The sequence below is a fragment of the Eutrigla gurnardus genome (genome assembly GCF_963514095.1).
Source record: "Eutrigla gurnardus genome assembly, chromosome: 19".
NCBI classification, from domain to species: Eukaryota; Metazoa; Chordata; class Actinopteri; order Perciformes; family Triglidae; genus Eutrigla; species Eutrigla gurnardus.
This window is the reverse complement of record NC_139930.1, coordinates 3405822-3424682: the sequence shown is the minus strand read 5'-3', so window position 1 is coordinate 3424682 and position 18861 is coordinate 3405822. Positions and strand designations below refer to the sequence as shown.

At 41.4% G+C, this 18861-nt stretch overlaps 1 protein-coding gene across 3 annotated transcripts; it reads left to right on the top strand.

Moving 5' to 3' along the window:
• The first annotated feature begins 735 nt into the window (after window positions 1–735).
• Window positions 736–18206, top strand: pip5kl1 (phosphatidylinositol-4-phosphate 5-kinase-like 1). 3 transcript variants are annotated; one of them, XR_014598917.1, is made up of 12 exons: window positions 736–839; window positions 5706–5915; window positions 7646–7696; window positions 8228–8382; window positions 9584–9708; window positions 13446–13480; window positions 13565–13620; window positions 13702–13814; window positions 13994–14156; window positions 16000–16498; window positions 16546–16919; window positions 17045–18205. XR_014598917.1 is itself a non-coding variant. In XM_084035231.1 (10 exons), the coding sequence occupies exons 1-10, from the start codon at window positions 825–827 to the stop codon at window positions 16427–16429; spliced, it is 1353 nt and encodes a 450-aa protein (XP_083891357.1). In that variant the 5' UTR covers window positions 736–824; the 3' UTR covers window positions 16430–18206. The 3 variants fall into 3 exon arrangements, 1 of the variants encoding a protein (XP_083891357.1); XR_014598918.1 differs by having other exon boundaries at window positions 16546–18205; XM_084035231.1 differs by having other exon boundaries at window positions 16000–18206.
• Window positions 18207–18861: the final 655 nt, after the last annotated feature.

Sequence of the window (18861 nt, the reverse complement as noted above, 5' to 3'; positions counted from 1 at the left end):
TGAATTACACACATGTTTTATTTCAAATGTAAAGATAAATTTTCATATCTAGAAGCTGTTTGTAGATCAGAACAGACAAACCGAACACTGACTCGTGCTTCCTGTTTTTGATAGATGACATTTATTAAGGAAAAGCTTCATCATATTCAGCACTATATATATAAAAAGTGTTTATATATATATATATATATATATATATATATATATATATATATATATATATATATATATATATATATTTTTTTTTTGAAACAAAAGTTACAAATTGCTTCACAAAACAAACCGGCAATATAACCGTAACAGGAACAAGCAGACTGAGGGTTGTCTGTCTGTCTGTCTGTCTGTCTGTCTGTCTGTCTGTCTGTCTGTCCAGGAAGAGGAGACAGAGACGGCTCTGTCCCCCTTTGTTACCAGCCTGGACCTGGGAACAGCCAGGGAGTCTTTACCGGAGGACCTCAGGCTGCGTGGTGGTTCGTAGGGCGTCAGCAGATCAGAGATGTATGCTGTCATACATGCTGCGTTGAAAAAAATACACTTCAGGAATGTCTTTGTTTAGTTTGTCATGTTTTTCTATAGCGTCGCATAAACAAGCATCTGGAAACGCTGTGGTGTTCATGATGAGGTCGGTGCTGCTGCAGGATGCAGTGCGGTTGCTCAGTCACGGACAGAATGGGTGTGCCACGCTCCACTCGATGTCGTCACACTGTTAGTCAGCTGATGTGTGACACACACACACACACACACACACACACACACACCCTCCCCACACACACAAACTCAGACTGAGCCCAGCAGCAACACTCAACCTGCACTTCTCTGCCTCAATGAGCCACACTGAGGCAAGTAAATATGCATTTAATTAGCAGCTTAATAGTTGATTTATTAATGTTTTCTTTTTCATGTTGGCTTTGGCATATCTTTCATTTGCCTATCTCTGCTCCAGATAAGAGTGTTTTACCGTATGCTGCATAAAGATTAATTTATGTGACATGAAAATCTGGTTTCTGACTAAGCATTTTGTTAAAAGTTAGATTTGTTGGGATTATTATGATGCAGAAACTATTTCTCCGAAGAGCTGTATAGTGTTGGTGACATGTCCCACATTAAAGCTGATCCAGGACCTAAAAAGACCAGCTTTGTTCTTGTTGTCAACAAGCTGCACACTCAGCATCACTGGTCTGACGTGTCGCTGATGTGAAGGGTCAACATGTTGTTGGACCTAATGTCAAACAGTCGGGAGAAAAAGATACAAATGTCTGACTTGAACACACAATAATGAGTTTTTCAAAACGTGACATCATGTTTCATGTCGTGATAGTGTTAATGATTTGAATTATAAGCCAATTAATGAAATGTAATTAAAACTAATGTATTGACGAATGTCAAGTGAGGACAACATGAAGAGTTAGCTGGTTAGCATTGTTTGTGCTAAAATTTAGACATCAATATGACTGACCATATAGAGGCTACGTCCCTTCCTTCCTGTGTCCTCCATGGGACCTTATTTTGAAAATAATAAGTACGGTAGTCAACAGCGAGGGAAAAAATTATATTTGATCCCGTTTGAATTGTGCCATGAACACATGATGTTTGTCAGTTCAAAATATAATAAAGTCTCATGTTATGTGCAGACTGTAAATCCGTCCTATTTAAGAGTTTCACCAACAGGGAGGTACCAGGATGTAACGTTACTATAACAACAGGTCTCTCTGTGTGTTGGGTACCAGGATGTAACATTACTATAACAACAGGTCTCTCTGTGTGTTGGGTACCAGGATGTAACGTTACTGTAACAACACGTCTCTCTGTGTGTTGGGTACCAGGATGTAACGTTACTATAACAACAGGTCTCTCTGTGTGTTGGTACCAGGATGCAACGTTACTATAACAACAGGTCTCTCTGTGTGTTGGGTACCAGGATGTAACGTTACTATAACAACAGGTCTCTCTGTGTTGGGTACCAGGATGTAATGTTACTATAACAACAGGTCTCTCTTTGTGTTGGGTACCAGGATGTAACTCTACTATAACAACAGGTCTCTCTGTGTGTTGGGTACCAGGATGCAACGTTACTATAACAACAGGTCTCTCTGTGTGTTGGGTACCAGGATGTAACGTTACTATAACAACAGGTCTCTCTGTGTTGGGTACCAGGATGTAATGTTACTATAACAACAGGTCTCTCTTTGTGTTGGGTACCAGGATGTAACTCTACTATAACAACAGGTCTCTCTGTGTGTTGGGTACCAGGATGTAATGTTACTATAACAACAGGTCTCTCTTTGTGTTGGGTACCAGGATGTAACTCTACTATAACAACAGGTCTCTCTGTGTGTTGGGTACCAGGATGTAACTCTACTATAACAACAGGTCTCTGTGTGTGTTGGGTACCAGGATGTAGCGTTACTCACACTAACAACAGGTCTCTCTGTGTGTTGGGTACCAGGATGTAACTCTACTATAACAACAGGTCTCTCTGTGTGTTGGGTACCAGGATGTAGCGTTACTCACACTAACAACAGGTCTCTCTTTGTGTTGGGTACCAGGATGTAACTCTACTATAACAACAGGTCTCTCTGTGTGTTGGTACCAGGATGTAGCGTTACTCACACTAACAACAGGTCTCGCTGACGAACCTAACTAAGTTAGCTAGCTAGCTAGCAAGCCAAGCTAACAGCCATGTTGTTTTCGTACTTAGCTTAGTTAGCTAGCAGGCCAAGCTAACGGCCATGTTGGTAACGTACGTTGTGTGTGCCCAGTGATGTAGTTCACTGAGCGGTGTCACACCTGAAACATTGTCATCACATGTGGAGTTTATGGAACAATAAATCAATAAATTATTCATCTCTAGCTGTTGACTACCATACATATTTTTTTCTGAATATAATAATAATAATAATAATAATAATAATAATAATCATATATATATCTGGTATGGAACACAAGTAGGGGCGGAACTAAGTTTCTCTGTTCTGGCCAAGAAACACTGAAGGTCCTTAAACTATCATTCTCTCTGCTGGCCACCAGGGGACGACTCCTCTCTGATTGTATAGAAGTCTATGAGAAAATGTTCCTACTTATCTCTTGATGTATTATCTCAGTAAACATTGTAAACATGAGTTTATGTCTCAATATCTAGTTTCAAGTCTTCTTCAATCCAGCATGATGTTCATTTAGTACATTATGGTCCATTAAGAGTCCAACAGACTAGAAGCAGGGGATGCTTTAGGGGGCGGGGCTAGCTGCTGATTGACAGGTCGCTACCATGCTACCAATGCAGTTAGCTACTAAGATGACTTTAACACTTAGCTGTAAAGTTGACCTTGAATTATGAAGCTAACTTTGTTAGCAGCTTCACACCACAATCCACATGGATCCAGATCCAGTCAGGTTGCTGCTCTGCTGCTTGTGTTCATCAGAGCCACCTGTCGCTTCTTCACAGTCCAAATATGTTAATTTCCTTCACTGGTTGCAAAATAATCCAAGATGGCGATCACCAAATGCCAAATTTGCAGCCTCAAAACTGTAGTCTACAAACCAATGTGTGATGTCACACCGACTACGCTCGCTTCTAATATACAGTCTATGATTCTGGTGCTTTCTACAATAAGACATTTAAATAAGACATTTAAAAAAAAAAAAGCCTTTTCAGTGAGTCAACTGTGGAAGCCTTGGGAGCTGCAATGCAGTCATGTCATTTCTAACACAGCAGTTGACAAATCACAACAGAGAGGGCTGGGTTACGCCTAAATCTGTGACCCATCAGATAATGTGTCCCAGATGCCGCCGTTGCAAGTGTTCTGCATACATGTTGAAAACGGGCATGAAGAAGAGCGTACGCTTGAGCCTTAATTTGACCGCTGGCAACAGTGGCAGGTTTTGTAGTTGCCGATTGCTAGCTTTGGTGGTAACTGGTAGCTAGCTAGTTGTTGTCAACTCAACCTCTGTTTGAGAGTTGTTTCTAAATATTATTTGCTACGTTTCTCACAAAATGCCACACTTTTTTAAGTCCAATTGGGATTTTTGTTCAAGAGCTCATCACTGATGCAGCTACTTTTCATGGAATATCAAATGTCAGCTGTATTAACCCACATGGGAAATTGGTTTGGTCCAGTGCTGCAGACACGAGGACTCCATAAACTGAGATTAGGTGAAGGCAGGGTCACCTGGACACGTAACTATCACAGGCTGACACATAGAGACAGACAACCATTAACACTCACATTCACACCTGCGGGAAATTTAGAGTCTTATATTATAATATTATTTACAATCTTAATAGTTGTTCTGTTCTACAATTAAGAATTAAAACATGAAAATGTTAAAAACAACAAAAAAAGTTTGTTAAATGTACAATTGTTAGGGATCAAACAGTGAGCACACCAGGACAGAGAAAAAAAACTAATAGCTGGGCCTAAAGGGATCAAAGTAACATAACTTTACTCAAACAAACAGCAACTAAACAAAAACTGACCTCCCATAATGACACATGAGGGAACTCGGCCACACCAAATAATGCAGATAGGATGGATAACCAAAAAGGTCGCCATCTACAAATAAACAAACCACAACAAGCTCCAACCATCTGGCTTCGGGATTTAAGTGTCCTCTGCCCTCAGCCCCACATTTGGCCCGACCAGGAAGGAACCGCCCCCAAGCAGCATAATAACTCAAACAAAAGACACAGTTTGTGATCATTAAACCATTGCTTATGCAAATCTAGAAAATTGAAGTGTGCAGTAAATTAAATCAGAAGGTTAAAGAAAATGAACAGATTCCAAATCAAACCGTGTGATGTTGACTGTGATTCTAACCGTAAATGAACTTAACCCGTGTAAGTCAACGAAGGAGATGAGAAGGTGTGAATTGGGTTGATATCACAACGATGGTTTAGTAGGATTTGAACAAGGGCCTTTCTTGCTGTGAGGTGACAGTGCTGTCACCATAGTGCTGTGCCCCATCCACACTGATTCACGTGATATTATTGAGTCCATGGTCTCCTCCATATTTCATATTCATTGACTTTGTCCCAAATGTATTCCGTTTCATATGATATAAAAAGGAGTAAAGTGGGAGAGAAAAACAGCATCATGAAAATGAGTTTTAACAATTGGTCGACCACCAAAATAATACTTATCGTTATCGCTAATCTTTTGTTTTATGATATTTTGCGATTGAATTCTTTGTCTAATGTCCATTTTGTTCTGAAAATTCTCAAAACATTATTGTGTGTTTGCTTATTTAAATGTCGGAGCTAACTGCTACATTCACAGACACTCTTTCCTTAAGTAAGCTGGAGCTGCTGACTTCATACTCCTCTCTCTCTCTCTCTCTCTCTCTCTCTCTCTCTCTCTCAAAATAATTAAAAGAACTCTTATGGCATTATAAAGTACTCATATCGGTACTCTGCAAGAACCCAAATGTAAGTACTTGTACTTGGTCTTGGTATCGGGACATCCCTAGTTTTAATGGAAAGATGTGGTAGTTGGAGGGCCAGCATGAGCACATCTCTGCCATCAAGCTATTATCCCTTTGTGTTGGTTTCCATAGTTACCCGTTACAGACTGTCAGCTGTCTTTTGTGTCGTTCACCGGCCTCTTTGGCCTCGACTTCCTCTTTGATTTCTTTCTGCTGGAGCTTTGGAAACCTCTCCTGTGTTTGCAGTGCCGCGCCGGTCATACGTTTTTGTATTTTCTCTCTGATAGATGGAGACGTCGGAGTCGGCCGGAGGCCTGGGGACGTCTGCTCCCCGCCAACACTCGGTGAAGAGGAGGAGGTGGGGAGGTTTGAGACAGCAGTGGAAGCTTCTGGGCTTGTTTGAGATCAATCAGGAGCACGAGTTCTACAGTCTGACCTGCATGATGAAGGAGGGATTAGCAGCAGCCACGCAAAACACCATCGACACTGCACCTACTGTGAGTAACTGCAGGCTGCAGCTCGTCACCTGCACATATTCAATGTTTAAAGTCTGGTCATATAGAAAATGAAGTCCTAAGATCACAGACAGGCCTTCTTTTTACTATAAGACTATCAGCATGGCCAATGAAATGCAAAAAGTATATATGACCAAATGAACATGTGAAAAATGAATACACTTTTTGGGTAGACCAATAGGGTTCACCAGAAGCCCCACAATACCATATTATCACACTATTCAGGTCACGATCTTGATGTGATTTTGTGATTTCAAACACTTTAAAAATTGCGATATGTTGTGTTGTGATCACATATATTGTGATGTATTTATTAATTATTACATATTTAATGTAGCTAAATGTGTTTGTCAGTCAAGCATACAGACTGACCAACACACCATCTTTGTTTTGACCATCTAGGTAACAAAATGGTTAACTTGTATTTGTAATTTGGGGGCAGCTGTGGCTCAGAGGGAGAGCGAGTCGTCCTCCAATCAGAAGATCGCTGTTGGATCCCCAGCTCCTCTAGTCCATATGCCAGACTAGACTATGTGGAGAAACCAGAACCTGTCTGTGGTCCCCCAGAGGTCTAGATAGTAGCTCACATAAGTCCAGAGACCAGACCAGAACATGTGGAGAAACCAGAGACTGTCTGTGGTCCAAACAACAAGGTCTCTGCTGTATTTAGTCTAGATGGCCTTATTTGGAGTGTTGATGGAGCAGCTACGATGCTAGCATAGCCTAGCACCCATCAACCAGACTCCATTCAGAAAACAAGCATTTTAAAAGAAGTTAGCTTGTGGTCTTCAGACAGATCTAACAAAGCATGACTTCACACGTTTTACTGGTCACAGCTAAATAGTTTATTCTGGGTTCCTCCAGCTGTGGTAAACCTCTGGATGATGCTGTTTGGTTTCTCTCTTTCTCTCTTAAAACCTGACGTAAAACAAACGTCAAAACTGGTTCATCCAGGTACTAATATCTAAGATACATTTAAAAGGAGCTTCATCCAAAAAAGAGCTTGAATTGGTCTTTACAGCAGTACCTTTCCTCCTTCATGTGAAAATGCACAAAAGCCCGGCCTGAAACCAGAGAGTGGTATGCTGCTGCTGAATGAACACAGCTCCACCCTAATCCCAGTCCAACACACTGCTGATTCTGCAGACTGTCTGTCTTGTTGTATCTGCAGAGTCCCAAAAACACAACCCACCTTTCACGTAGAACGTACATTGGCTTCACACCTTTTTTCACACCACCAAACTTTTTTTACATAAATTGCTGCATTCAAATAAACAAAATGTAATTGATTTTGTCTTTTTAACAGACTCCATGCCACAATTTAGTGATTGACAACATGGTCAAACTGTGGACGAATGAAACACACTTACTCAGACCACCCCCTGAGGAGGTCTCATGAGGTTCCTTTCAGAGGGTCTGAATTTTTGGTGCATTTGTTCACATATGATCAAATGCTGACTAATCGCTCTGAGATTGTTTGGAGGGCTGAAGAGACCAAGTGTGAAAACACACCCAAAAAAGGCCAAAAATCCTTCGCAGATAGTCTTGATACCCGAGTAACGAGGTTACACCCACGTTGGTCTAATATTCTATACAGAACAACATGTTATTGCCAGGCAACAGAGAGGCTTAGCCCCGCCCATTCCTGTGTTCCCCACTTGGACCTTGTTGTTGTTATTGTCAGTAACATCTTCTGTCTTTGTCCCCTCTAGAACGAACTGTCTGATGATGATTTCAGATTAGAGGTCACACAGATTCATAAGGTATGTGGATTCAATTCAATTCCATTTTATTTATAGTGTCGTATCACAACAGAAGTTATCTCAGGACAGTTTACATAGAGAGCAGGAATAGAATCGACTCATTTTCAGAGTTGGTACATTTCAAGTCCCAACATCACCAGGAGCAAGCGTTACAGCGACAGTGGCGAGAAAGGCAGAAATCTCGTGCAGACCCGGCCCTTGGATTCCATTTGGATTTGGTGTTGGTAGTAGTATATTAAGAGTAGAAGTAGTATTAACAGCAGTAGTAGTAGTATCAACAGTAGTAGTAGTATTAACAGTAGTAGTCCATGGCGGCAGGCACAGCCTCTTTAGATGATTCTATTTCCAACAATAGCAGTCGGTCAGGACCTCAGAGGACAAGAAAGCACAGCCAGACCCCCGGCAGTAATCCGGGAAGGACTCCAGTTAGTAACAGTAGAGATGCAGATTTTAGTCAGTTTCTTTAATCAATAGTCAGCCGTGTGTGTGTGTGTGTGTGTGTGTGTGTGTCCGGTGTGCGTGCGTGTGTAGAACTTCACCATGGAGACGTTTGCCGGCCCGGTGTTCTCCAGCCTGCGTGGCTCTTTAGGAATGACGGAGCAGGAGTATCAGCAGTCGCTGTGCTCTGAAAACTGTTACCTCCAGTTCATCAGCAACTCCAAGAGCAAGGCAGACTTCTTCCTGACGTGAGTTGATCCTCTGACTGTTTTCTGAGAAATTCACATTGACTTTAGATTGAAACCTATTTTCTTCACCTCAAACTCTAAATGTATCTGTAACCATAAACCCAATAACTCCATTCACACATGTTCAGTGACAGAGGTGAACTTCTAATGTCATTTATAGGATGCCAGACCATGATCACAAACACACAATTCAATTCAATTTTATTTATAGAGTCATATCACAACAAAAGTTTTCTCAGGGCACTTAACACATCGAGCAGGACTAGAACACGCTCATGATTTTGGTTGGGGGTCAGAGGTCGCCAGGATGTCTTTTGCCAACTCTGGGAATGAGCTTCTAAGCCTGAAGGAAATCTCCCTCTGTGCCTGACCCAGAGCTGAGTCACTGTCCTCCTGATTCAGAACGAACTCCCTGTCCTCCTGACCCAGATCTGAGTCACTGTCCTCCTGACCCAGAGCTGAGTCCCTGTCCTCCTGACTCAGTATGCCTATACTCTCCTTGGAATGTTGGATACCTCATAAAGTTCCTCTTTTTAAAAAAGTCTGCTGTTACCATTTTAGGACCCAAAAGAAGATGCAAACTGAGAACTGGAACTGAGGTTTATCAAATAGAAGCTAAAGTAGGCTACAGGAGCAGAAATTGGGATCAAAATAGGAACTGGAATAACAAATCAGCAAAATGAAACTTGCAGGTAGAAAAACCCAAACATCACTGGAAACAGTGGGAGGACGGAACAGTGGTGAGCCGAGAACCAAACAAACACGAATAGCTAAAAAACAAAGAAAACGGACTAAATACAAAAGGGGCTGATTGGGAGATGAGACACAGGTGGGGAAACATGAGGACAGGCTGAGAGGTGATCAGGGAGAACACAGGGGAACAGGTAAGGCTGAACATTTACATTTATATGAACCCGAGATATTCAAAGCAATGGATAATCTTGAGATTTTTTGCCAATGCAAGCAAACGTAAATTTGCTAGTATCACATTTTTACTGACAAACACTGTGAGTTTAGTTTTATCCTTCAACCTTCAATTTTCATCAGTGTACCATACCATAAACTGGATATAATTTTATGCTAGGAATTGGTAAAGTATAGATAAAATATGAAATGATGATAATGTTTCATGATAATAAGGTGGCCTGTTGTGTTATTGACACGATACAAATCCACTTCCTCTGTGTTATTCAACTTCTAGAAATGATAAACGTTTCTTCTTGAAGACCCAGAACAAAAGAGAAATTAAATTCCTTCTGGCCAACCTGAAGATCTACATGGAGCATCTGAGGAAATATCCTCATTCATTACTGGTCAAGTTCCTCGGTAAACGCATAACACACCACACGGCGACCCAGTGAGCACACAAACTGACATATTCCAGGTTTTCTTTTCGAGAACGCATTAATTCTGATGGGATATCTGGTACTGGCTGTAGTTCATAATAAGAGATTAACCCACGTTAGATGCAGTGACAGCTACTGTCTTTTATCAGTGTGACTTTCACATACCTCATGGGAATGTTAAAGTCTTGATGAAAATAAAACCCCCTAGTGACGAAGACAAGCTCAGACACCATCATATCCAAAAATAAAGTGAGCACATGAAACTTATGGAAAGCCCACACAAGCAGCCCATGTACATTCAGACAGCTTTCCCAAATGACGCGTTTACTTGTGTGAACATGAATCTGTTCATCCCGACGCTGACTGAACATTCCACTGCTGCACTAGTGGCAGGGCCTTTTATGATCAACTCATGTGGGTCTCCATTTTCTACTATTTATACTCTTTCTGGGAGGGAAATATATTGTACTTTTTACTCCACTACATTCATTTGACAGGTTTAGTTATTATTTTGCAGAATAACAATTTGCATAAAATGATGCATTTCCACAGATTTAACTGCCCAACTTAATTAGCAATTTGGATGTGTTTGAAAATTGTTGTTTACTTACTGTACTGATGGCGATATACTGATAGACTTTCTTCGCTTTGTAAGTCGCTTTGCATAAAAGCATCTGCTAAATGCCCTTGATGTAAATGTAAATATAAAGTTACAGAGATAGAAGATAAAGGAGCAGGAAGGGCGACTTGTCCTTCAATCGGATTTGCAGTTCGAATTCCGGCTCCTCCAGTCTGCATGCTGAAGTGTCCTTGGGCAAGACATCCATCCATCCATCTTCTACCACCTATCCTGTATTCGGGGTCGCGGGGGGGCTGGAGCCGATCCCAGCTGACATTGAGCGAAGGCCATTGATGGCCCTGAAGGCCAGTGTCATCGTCTTGAATTGGATGCGTGCTGCAACAGGGAGCCAGTGGAGGTCACGGAGGAGGGGGGTCACATGGGAGAATTTGGGTAGATTGAAGATAAGGCGTGCTGCAGTACACTAGATGTCGACCCCTTTTCACTGCGGAAGGGAAGACATTAGCGCTATCCCAACTAGCTGGCTATCGCTAGTTTTCACGACGCAAAAAAAGTAACATTAAATACAATGGTAAATACCTATACATACCCACCTACCAATAGTACATGTGTAGTCCTTACGTAAATGTTAAGTCCTGTCAAATCCTAACACATTACAATACAGCTTGGCCCGCTTGCTAACCTGTGCTTGTCTTGCTCCCGTTTTGATTGACTGAGGAAGCTGGTTGACTTGCAGGGTGGCAAAAGTAGGCTACTCATATTCTGTACTGTAAAAAAATACTCTGGTAAAAGTAGAAGTACTGATTCAACTCCTTTAATCAAGTAAAAGTAAGAAAGTACAGGCTCTGAAATGTACTTTCAAAGTAAAAGTAAAAAGTAAAAAAATAATTTTTGCCGTTAATGAAACACAATACATCTTTTGATAATTTTGTTAAATGAAAAAAGTGCAGACGGAATAATCAAGAATAATCACGCCAGCAGCTCGTGGTTTTTCGGTTGACACAGGACACAGCCATGAGATTCTCTGAATCTTCTGAAGCGTCGCCGTCGGCAAAACTCCTGGACCCCGCTTCCCTTCCTTCTCCGTGTCGCTACAGTGCAAGTTCTCTACCATCTCTAGCGTCCTCTCACTCATTCGACTTCTTCCCGCGGTAACCTGTCCCTCCCCCCCTCTTCATCTCCCTCTTTCCCTCTCGAGTTTGTCACGTCTTTTATGCTTTTAAGTATTGTCGTCATCTGTGGAGTTTTTTTTTTTTTTTTTTTAAAGTAATGAGTCTGTTTTTACGATGTAAGGAGTAGAAAGTACATATTTTTGTGTATAAATGTAGGGAGTAAAAGTAAAAAGTCATCAGAAAAATGAATACTCAAGTAAAGTACAGCTACCTGAAAAATCTACTTAAGTACAGTAACGAGGTATTTGTACTTCGTTACTTGTCACCTCTGTTGACTTGCATGTGATGTTGATACTTCACCTGCGTGGCTCGCAAAGTTGCGCAAGTTCTATTTTGGAACAATCACAGTAGAGCGATCGCTCTGATCCACAGACACGGGACGAGCCTATCCACACTAGGGTGGCTGTAAGTCCATAAAAGCTCACAACGCGTCACTAATGGAGCGAAGCCTGCGAGCTAGTTCAGGCAGACAACTCGAGCTGCTCTGTCATACTCATGTGACATACCTCATACTCCAATAATATTCTTCCTTCACATCCTACCTATTTGGCGGTCTATTATACGACACTTCCCATCTCCCCCTTTCGGCTGTCAGTGCCACCGCTGCCACGTCAGTATTGCTGTCTGCTTGTTGCTAACCCTCCACCACCCGGCATCCACCTGTAGGCTCCGGGGGGTTAAGATATTTAGTCATCATCACTTCCCATCATCTCTATGTAATCACATATGGGGAGTGATGGTGCCGGAGCCTAGACGCCAAACTCAAACTATGTTCTGCTACAATAAACATGGTCATACAACATACAATAAACAACAGTTGTCTGACTGAAGTGTTGTTTACACTGGAACTTTGACAGGGGCACAGCAGTTTCCAGTAATACTGGAACCAATGATACCATCATCAAATACCAGTCAAGAGACCAGCTGGTGAACATTATGAAGCATTCAGAATCTACCAGACCAAGATTAAAGCAGAGGCCATATGGGCCCACATTCAATGACTGGGCAGAAACATGGTGTGACAGTGGGCTCTGTCACGGAGTACGGCAGCCTTTCCCCATAACACATCACTCATTTTTCCCTCTGTTTGTTTTAGCTGCGGCAGTGAGTGCACGCACCATTTAGCGGCTAACCGTTCCCGATCATAAAACACACACACATAACCCACGTAAGTTCTTCCCTCCGTAAAATAAAACGAAGAGAGTGTGAGTTAATCTATAAGTTGTTTTATTGTTAGACAATATAATACAGTTGTATGTTGTTGATACTAGCGCTACAGTGACGCGTTTTAAGCGAAGTTGTCCCGGGAAAAGGGGAATTCAGGTGAGCTCAGGGGGAGGGGGAAATGTCCAGTATAATAAGCTGGCACAGAGCATATGTACAATGTGGAGATCTGAACTATATGTCTGTTTCATGCATTGTGATGGAGATATTATTAGTTCTTATTGTGTGACTACTGTTATACTGTCATATGCTTATTTTACCCTGTAACATGTTGAGCTATGATATTGTGCCATCCCTGCATGTGTTGGTTCGGGCCATGGGGGTGCGGTTACAGGTTTAAAAGTCGGCTAAGGAGGCCGGTTGCGAGAGTGGAGGCTGAGACCTTAAAGGAGTAGGTCCAGTTGAGCAGCGCTTGTATCGTTTGTTTTGTTTGTTTGTGATTGTCCTTTTTTAAAGATTATTCTGCACCTGTGGATCCATTGTGGACCATATTCACTTTTTGGTGGCCTTGTTTTGCATGACGAAATTAAAAACACCTTTGCACTAAAGTGCTATTGTGGTTAGACCATCATTTTTTGTTTAAAGAGAATTGGACCTTAAAGCGGCCTTTCTGGCACATGGCTATAATCACTACTTATGTTACTCTGAATGTGTATAGCAGAACAACAATGTTTGATGTTACAACATGACAATATGTCTGACAATATGTTGCACTGAGTCATCTCTCACTGTTTTTTCAAGGTGTTCACAGGATCAAAATCCCACACAAACAGAAGGTACAGATCTGATTGCTTTTGTCTTCTAGTTATTATTTAATTCACTGTTGTTATAAAACATTATTTTCCTCTTGTCCTTTGCAGAAGTACTTCATTGTTATGCAAAGTGTGTTTTATCCTGATGACCGGATCAATGCCAGGTACGCCTGTCTTGCTTGATTCCTTCCTCCATGCAGTGCAGCCTGTTTGTGTGGGTTGATATGTGTGATATCTGTTACCAGGTACGACATTAAAGGCTGTGAGGTGAGTCGGTGGACAGAGCCTGAACCAGAGGGGAGCCACATTATTGTGGTTCTCAAAGACCTCAACTTTGAAGGCCAGTACATCACTCTAGGTGAGCAAGTGTGATGTGTATGTGAAGCTGTGTAATAGTACAGATAGAATAATAATCTTTCATTTATGTGGTTTGTAGAACCGAACCAAAATGATCCCTTAATCCTAAATGAGCCACGTGAAAACCACTGATTCATCCAGCATCTGTAAATATATATATATCACTGTGTGTTTGTGCAGACCAACAACGGTCCTGGCTCCTGCAGCAGATGGAGATCGACACACACTTCCTGCGGCGGCTCAACGTGTTGGACTACAGTCTCCTCCTGGCCCATCAGCCCTTGCACCTCGATGAACGTCACCCGAGTATCTCCTTCGCCACGCTCATCATGAGAACCAAAAAGTCAGTGTGTCTTTGAGTTCTTCTCTGTACAGGGCGTCTCCACATCTTGTGGTTTGTCGGTATACAGTAGTGGAGATGAATTAAACCAGATGGCCGCGGTGCAAGTCTAGTACGACATCATTAGAGAATTCATTCATTGGTTGACAACCTTTCTGTCATGCTTGAATCTTTATCAGGTCAAAAACAACGCCTATAGGGGGCTGGATCCACTGAAACTACAGACCTGTGACAGACCAGTGGTGGTACCCACTGAGACTACAGACCTGTTACAGACCAATGGTGGGACCCACTGAGACTACAGACCTGTTACAGACCAGTGGTGGGACCCACTGTGACTACAGACCTGTTACAGACCAGTGGTGGGACCCACTGAGGCTACAGACCTGTTACAGACCAGTGGTGGGACCCACTAAGGCTATAGACCTGTTACAGACCAGTGGTGGGACCCACTGAGACTACGGACCTATTCCAGACCAATGGTGGGACCCACTGAGGCTACAGACCTTTTACAGACCAGTGGAGGGACCTCACTTCAGACTCCTGGACCAGTCCTTTTAGGATAAAAATGCCGCCTGCACTCTGTCCACAATCTGCTGGCCACTCGCAACCGAGACCATTAGAGGTGGTAAAATTGAGTCAGTGTGCAGACCCACGGATCTCTGAGTCAATCAGCAAACCAATCCGGGTGACTTGAGTCACTTGAGTCAGTATCACGCAGAGCATAGAAATCCTATGCGTAAATCACGAGCTCACTGTCTCCAACTATAAAATAAATAGATTAAACTTAGTCATTATTTTTCATTGAATTAAATTGTATTTATTTACACATGCATACGGACATATAAACAGGCTGCTTAGCCTAATTTAAAAAATGTCTGCAGTGAGTAAAATACTTTTTTAAAAGGATGATTTGTGCTGTTGAAGTCAAATACACAACTTAAAAATCAGTGATTTAAGTTTGCTGTAACTTTTGAGAAAGAATATTCACTCAATCTCAGGGCTCCCAAGTTTTGAACCGAGTTCAGAGTGAGATTTTGCACGTCAAAAAAATAATTACGACCTCACGTTGTGTCAATCATGCTTGCACAACGGCTCCGAAACTTTTGTCCGTTAGAAAAACTTTTCGAAACAGGTTCGATTATCTGCGTTTTTCGTATCACAGCCCACATCTACTGTGGCTAAGGTGTGGCGTGTGAGTGTGTGAACAGGTTGAAAGTGAGACTTGAGAGCCCTGCAACCTGGCTATGAGAGTCTGTTGTTATGACAGGACTTTCACCGAGTGCTCCATGCGAGCGAGTCCGGTCTGGCCGGGCCCACTCTGGTCCAGCCAAAAGAGGAATACGAAACAAAACACAGAAACAAACCGCGGATCACAACATAGATGACCTTATTTAGAGTTGATGGAGCAGCTACAATGTTAGCATAGCCTAGCACCCATCAACCAAACTCCTTTCAGAAAAAAAGCAGTTTCAAAGTAGTTAGCTTGTGGTCTTGCAGACAGACCTAACAAAGCATGACTCAGCACTTTTTACTGATCACCATCATTATGGAGTTATTTCAGCATCCTTTTCATCTGGTTATTGGTATTAAATCATAGCCAAAACATAAATGATCCCGTGACTAACAAAAACTTTCTTCACGTTTGGTGTGAATAGCATTGGACATAGACGAGTGAGGAGCTCACACATGCAGATTGAGATTGACCTTTGCATTTAAGGGGACCAATATTGGTTGTTTGGGTAACTGCTCAGGATGCCCGCTGGGTTACTTCTACTAGTAAGTAGTTAGTAGTTTTTGAATGAAGCTAATTGCTATGGCTTACATATCCCCCCCCCCCTTTCAGATCTGTGAATTCAGGCTCGAGCCCAATCCAGGAAGGCATGGCTGCTGTCCCTGGGACAGTCCCAGAAGATGACTCCACCTTACTTTTGTCTGAAACAGATAGCCTCTTTTTAAAGCAATCACGGGCAAGCGTTGAATCAAGTGGTGGCACCCTTCAAACAGGTCCAGCAAGTGACACAACTGAGCTTCCAGACTTCAGGGCTCAGAACCGACGTTTACTGCCCAACTTAAAGAACCCTCTACACGTCATTGATGGGCCTGAGCAGCGCTACTTCATCGGAATCATTGACATTTTCACAGTTTACAGTTTTAAGAAGAGGCTGGAGCATTGGTGGAAGAGGCTGAGACATCCAGGTCGGTCCTTCTCCACCGTCAGTCCACAAGCGTACTGCCTCAGGCTGTGTCACTGGGTACAGGACCATACCAAGTAGACCCTGGATGAATGGTGACTATGTATTACCAACTCTGACTGAGCATCAACTAACAGTAAAAGTTTAAAGGTCAAGCAAAACCACAGATATAACACATCAACAGCATTATATTTCAGCTTGCTCTCCTAAAAAGTACCTTACCATACAGCAAAACTACATTGTCAATTGCATTTCAAGGGAAACAATGATTGGGCCCAAGAACACAGGATGTTTTATTGTGAAATAAAATGTTATATGAATTTGAATGTTAAGCGTTATGTACCTAATTTAGGCTATAACAAACATACTTATTAAGCCAAACCATGATTTTTTTACTAAAAGTTGGGGTTCATTATGTTGCCCAAGGACACTTCAATGTGGACTTTAAAGGCCAAGTATTGAACAAATTTGCCCTGTTGTTCAAAAGAATATATTTCATTTGGAAATATCGATCATGGCTGTACCAGTAACCAAACCCAACATTAGATTTAGACACCAAAACCAACGTTACGTTTTGACAACAAAACCAACATTAGCTTTAGACAACAAAACCAATGTTAGGTTTAGACAACAAAACCAATGTTAGGTTTACACAACAAAACCAATGTTAGGTTTAGACAACAAAACCAATGTTAGGTTTAGACAACAAAACCAACGTTAGGTTTAGACAACAAAACCAACATTAGCTTTAGACAACAAAACCAACGTTAGGTTTAGACAACAAAACCAACGTTAGGTTTACACAACAAAACCAACGTTACGTTTTGACAACAAAACCAATGTTAGGTTTAGACAACAAAACTAACGTTAGGTTTAGACAACAAAACTAACGTTAGGTTTAGACAACAAAACCAACGTTAGGTTTAGACAACAAAACCAACGTTAGGTTTACACAACAAAACCAACGTTAGGTTTAGACAACAAAACCAACGTTAGGTTTAGACAACAAAACCAACGTTAGGTTTAGACAACAAAGCCAATGTTAGCTTTAGACAAAAAAAAAAAAAAAAACGTTCAACAGAACCTCTTGGTAGGGAAATTGTCACCAACTTTGGGACATGCGGTGTCCAACTGTCTGGTTGTGCAATGGAAAGATGATAATTACAATAATGTCTGGTAATGTGTGTTTTATTGCCAGTTTAGCATTTATTCTTAGTATTTCTTGATTTTAACCTCATGTGTGTTGATTATACACATAAGACTTGTGCTTTCCCTTTAATCTTACATTTTTTATTATTTGTTATTTTGACATGGTCTAATGTGCCTTACTGTTACCTTTGGCCTAGAAATACTATAACAAAGAAAAAAACTTAATTTGAAGACATTATCTTTGCTTTAAGCAGTAAGATTTCCTTGGTCATGTATGAAAATACAAGCATGAAACTTTGATTATACTTGTATTAGTTTAGCTGCTGCCACCTGTTAGTCAGCAGCTTTACACAACTCGTACCATGCTGTTTCACTTTTAAGCAATAAATGATTTTGCACTGTTTATTGGGAATATTGGTAAAGGTGTATGCTGTAACCTTTTTTGGATAAAGGACGCACGGTAGTTAAGCTGTTTGGTGGTTTCTCACCTTTATATGACAACACATTCACCGATGGGGCAACTTACCTAATGAGGGTCACAAGTTCATGATTATCTTGGGACTTCAATGCAAGGTGAAGTTCTCCAGCAGCTGCAGGGCATGTGGCACGTATCTCATTTTGTATATCCTGCTATGACCAAACAACCTGTGTAAAATCTATTCATGAAAATACATGTCAAATATTACATCACTGGTGCAAGCAATTATTTATAAATGAATAAAATACATTATATTTTGTCTCCATTACTTTAATGTATTTGAGACATGTCTCCTCAAATGTCTCCCCAAAAGGTACTTAAAGCGATGGTTCGGAGTGAAACCAAAGGTCATTTCCACCATGACATCCAGCCAAATACCCCCTCAGAAGCATTTTTAGCGATGAAAAAGTTTCGCAGAATTTTTATAAATGCTCGTATTATCAGGTCAACACATTTTTAGAAATGCTTGTATTATCAAGTCAACAAGTGTTGACCTGATAATACAAGCATTTATAAAAATTCTGCGAAACTTTTTCATACTCTCGCGTGACGGCATCAACTGGGTAAACATGGAAGTGGCGTCTAAGCAGCGGTAGCGTAACAGCCGAGGATAGAAGCTATCAGGCAAGTGTTCTTTTAAACAAACTCCTGGTGTACTTACAAACTTTCAAATGCCTCGTTTTGTGAGTAAAGACCCTTTTAATAAGGTCGGGTGGGAGGAGAAGGGATTCCTGGTCATTGGGGGATGAATCCTCCTCATCCGAGGGGCTGGGCAAAAACAACAACAAAAAAACCCACCTAAAATCTGTCCGTCTCTCTTTTACAGTTTTGATAACTCACTATTTATTTGGTGTAACATTATATATGAACCAAACAGACTGAGCAT

Excerpts from the sequence above, each read along its gene's own strand:
- pip5kl1 (XM_084035231.1), top strand. Across the intron at positions 13,621-13,701 it reads GATGACCGGATCAATGCCAG|GTACGACATTAAAGGCTGTG; the intron begins GTACGCCTGTCT and ends ATCTGTTACCAG. Across the intron at positions 14,157-15,999 it reads CTCATCATGAGAACCAAAAA|ATCTGTGAATTCAGGCTCGA; the intron begins GTCAGTGTGTCT and ends CCCCCCTTTCAG.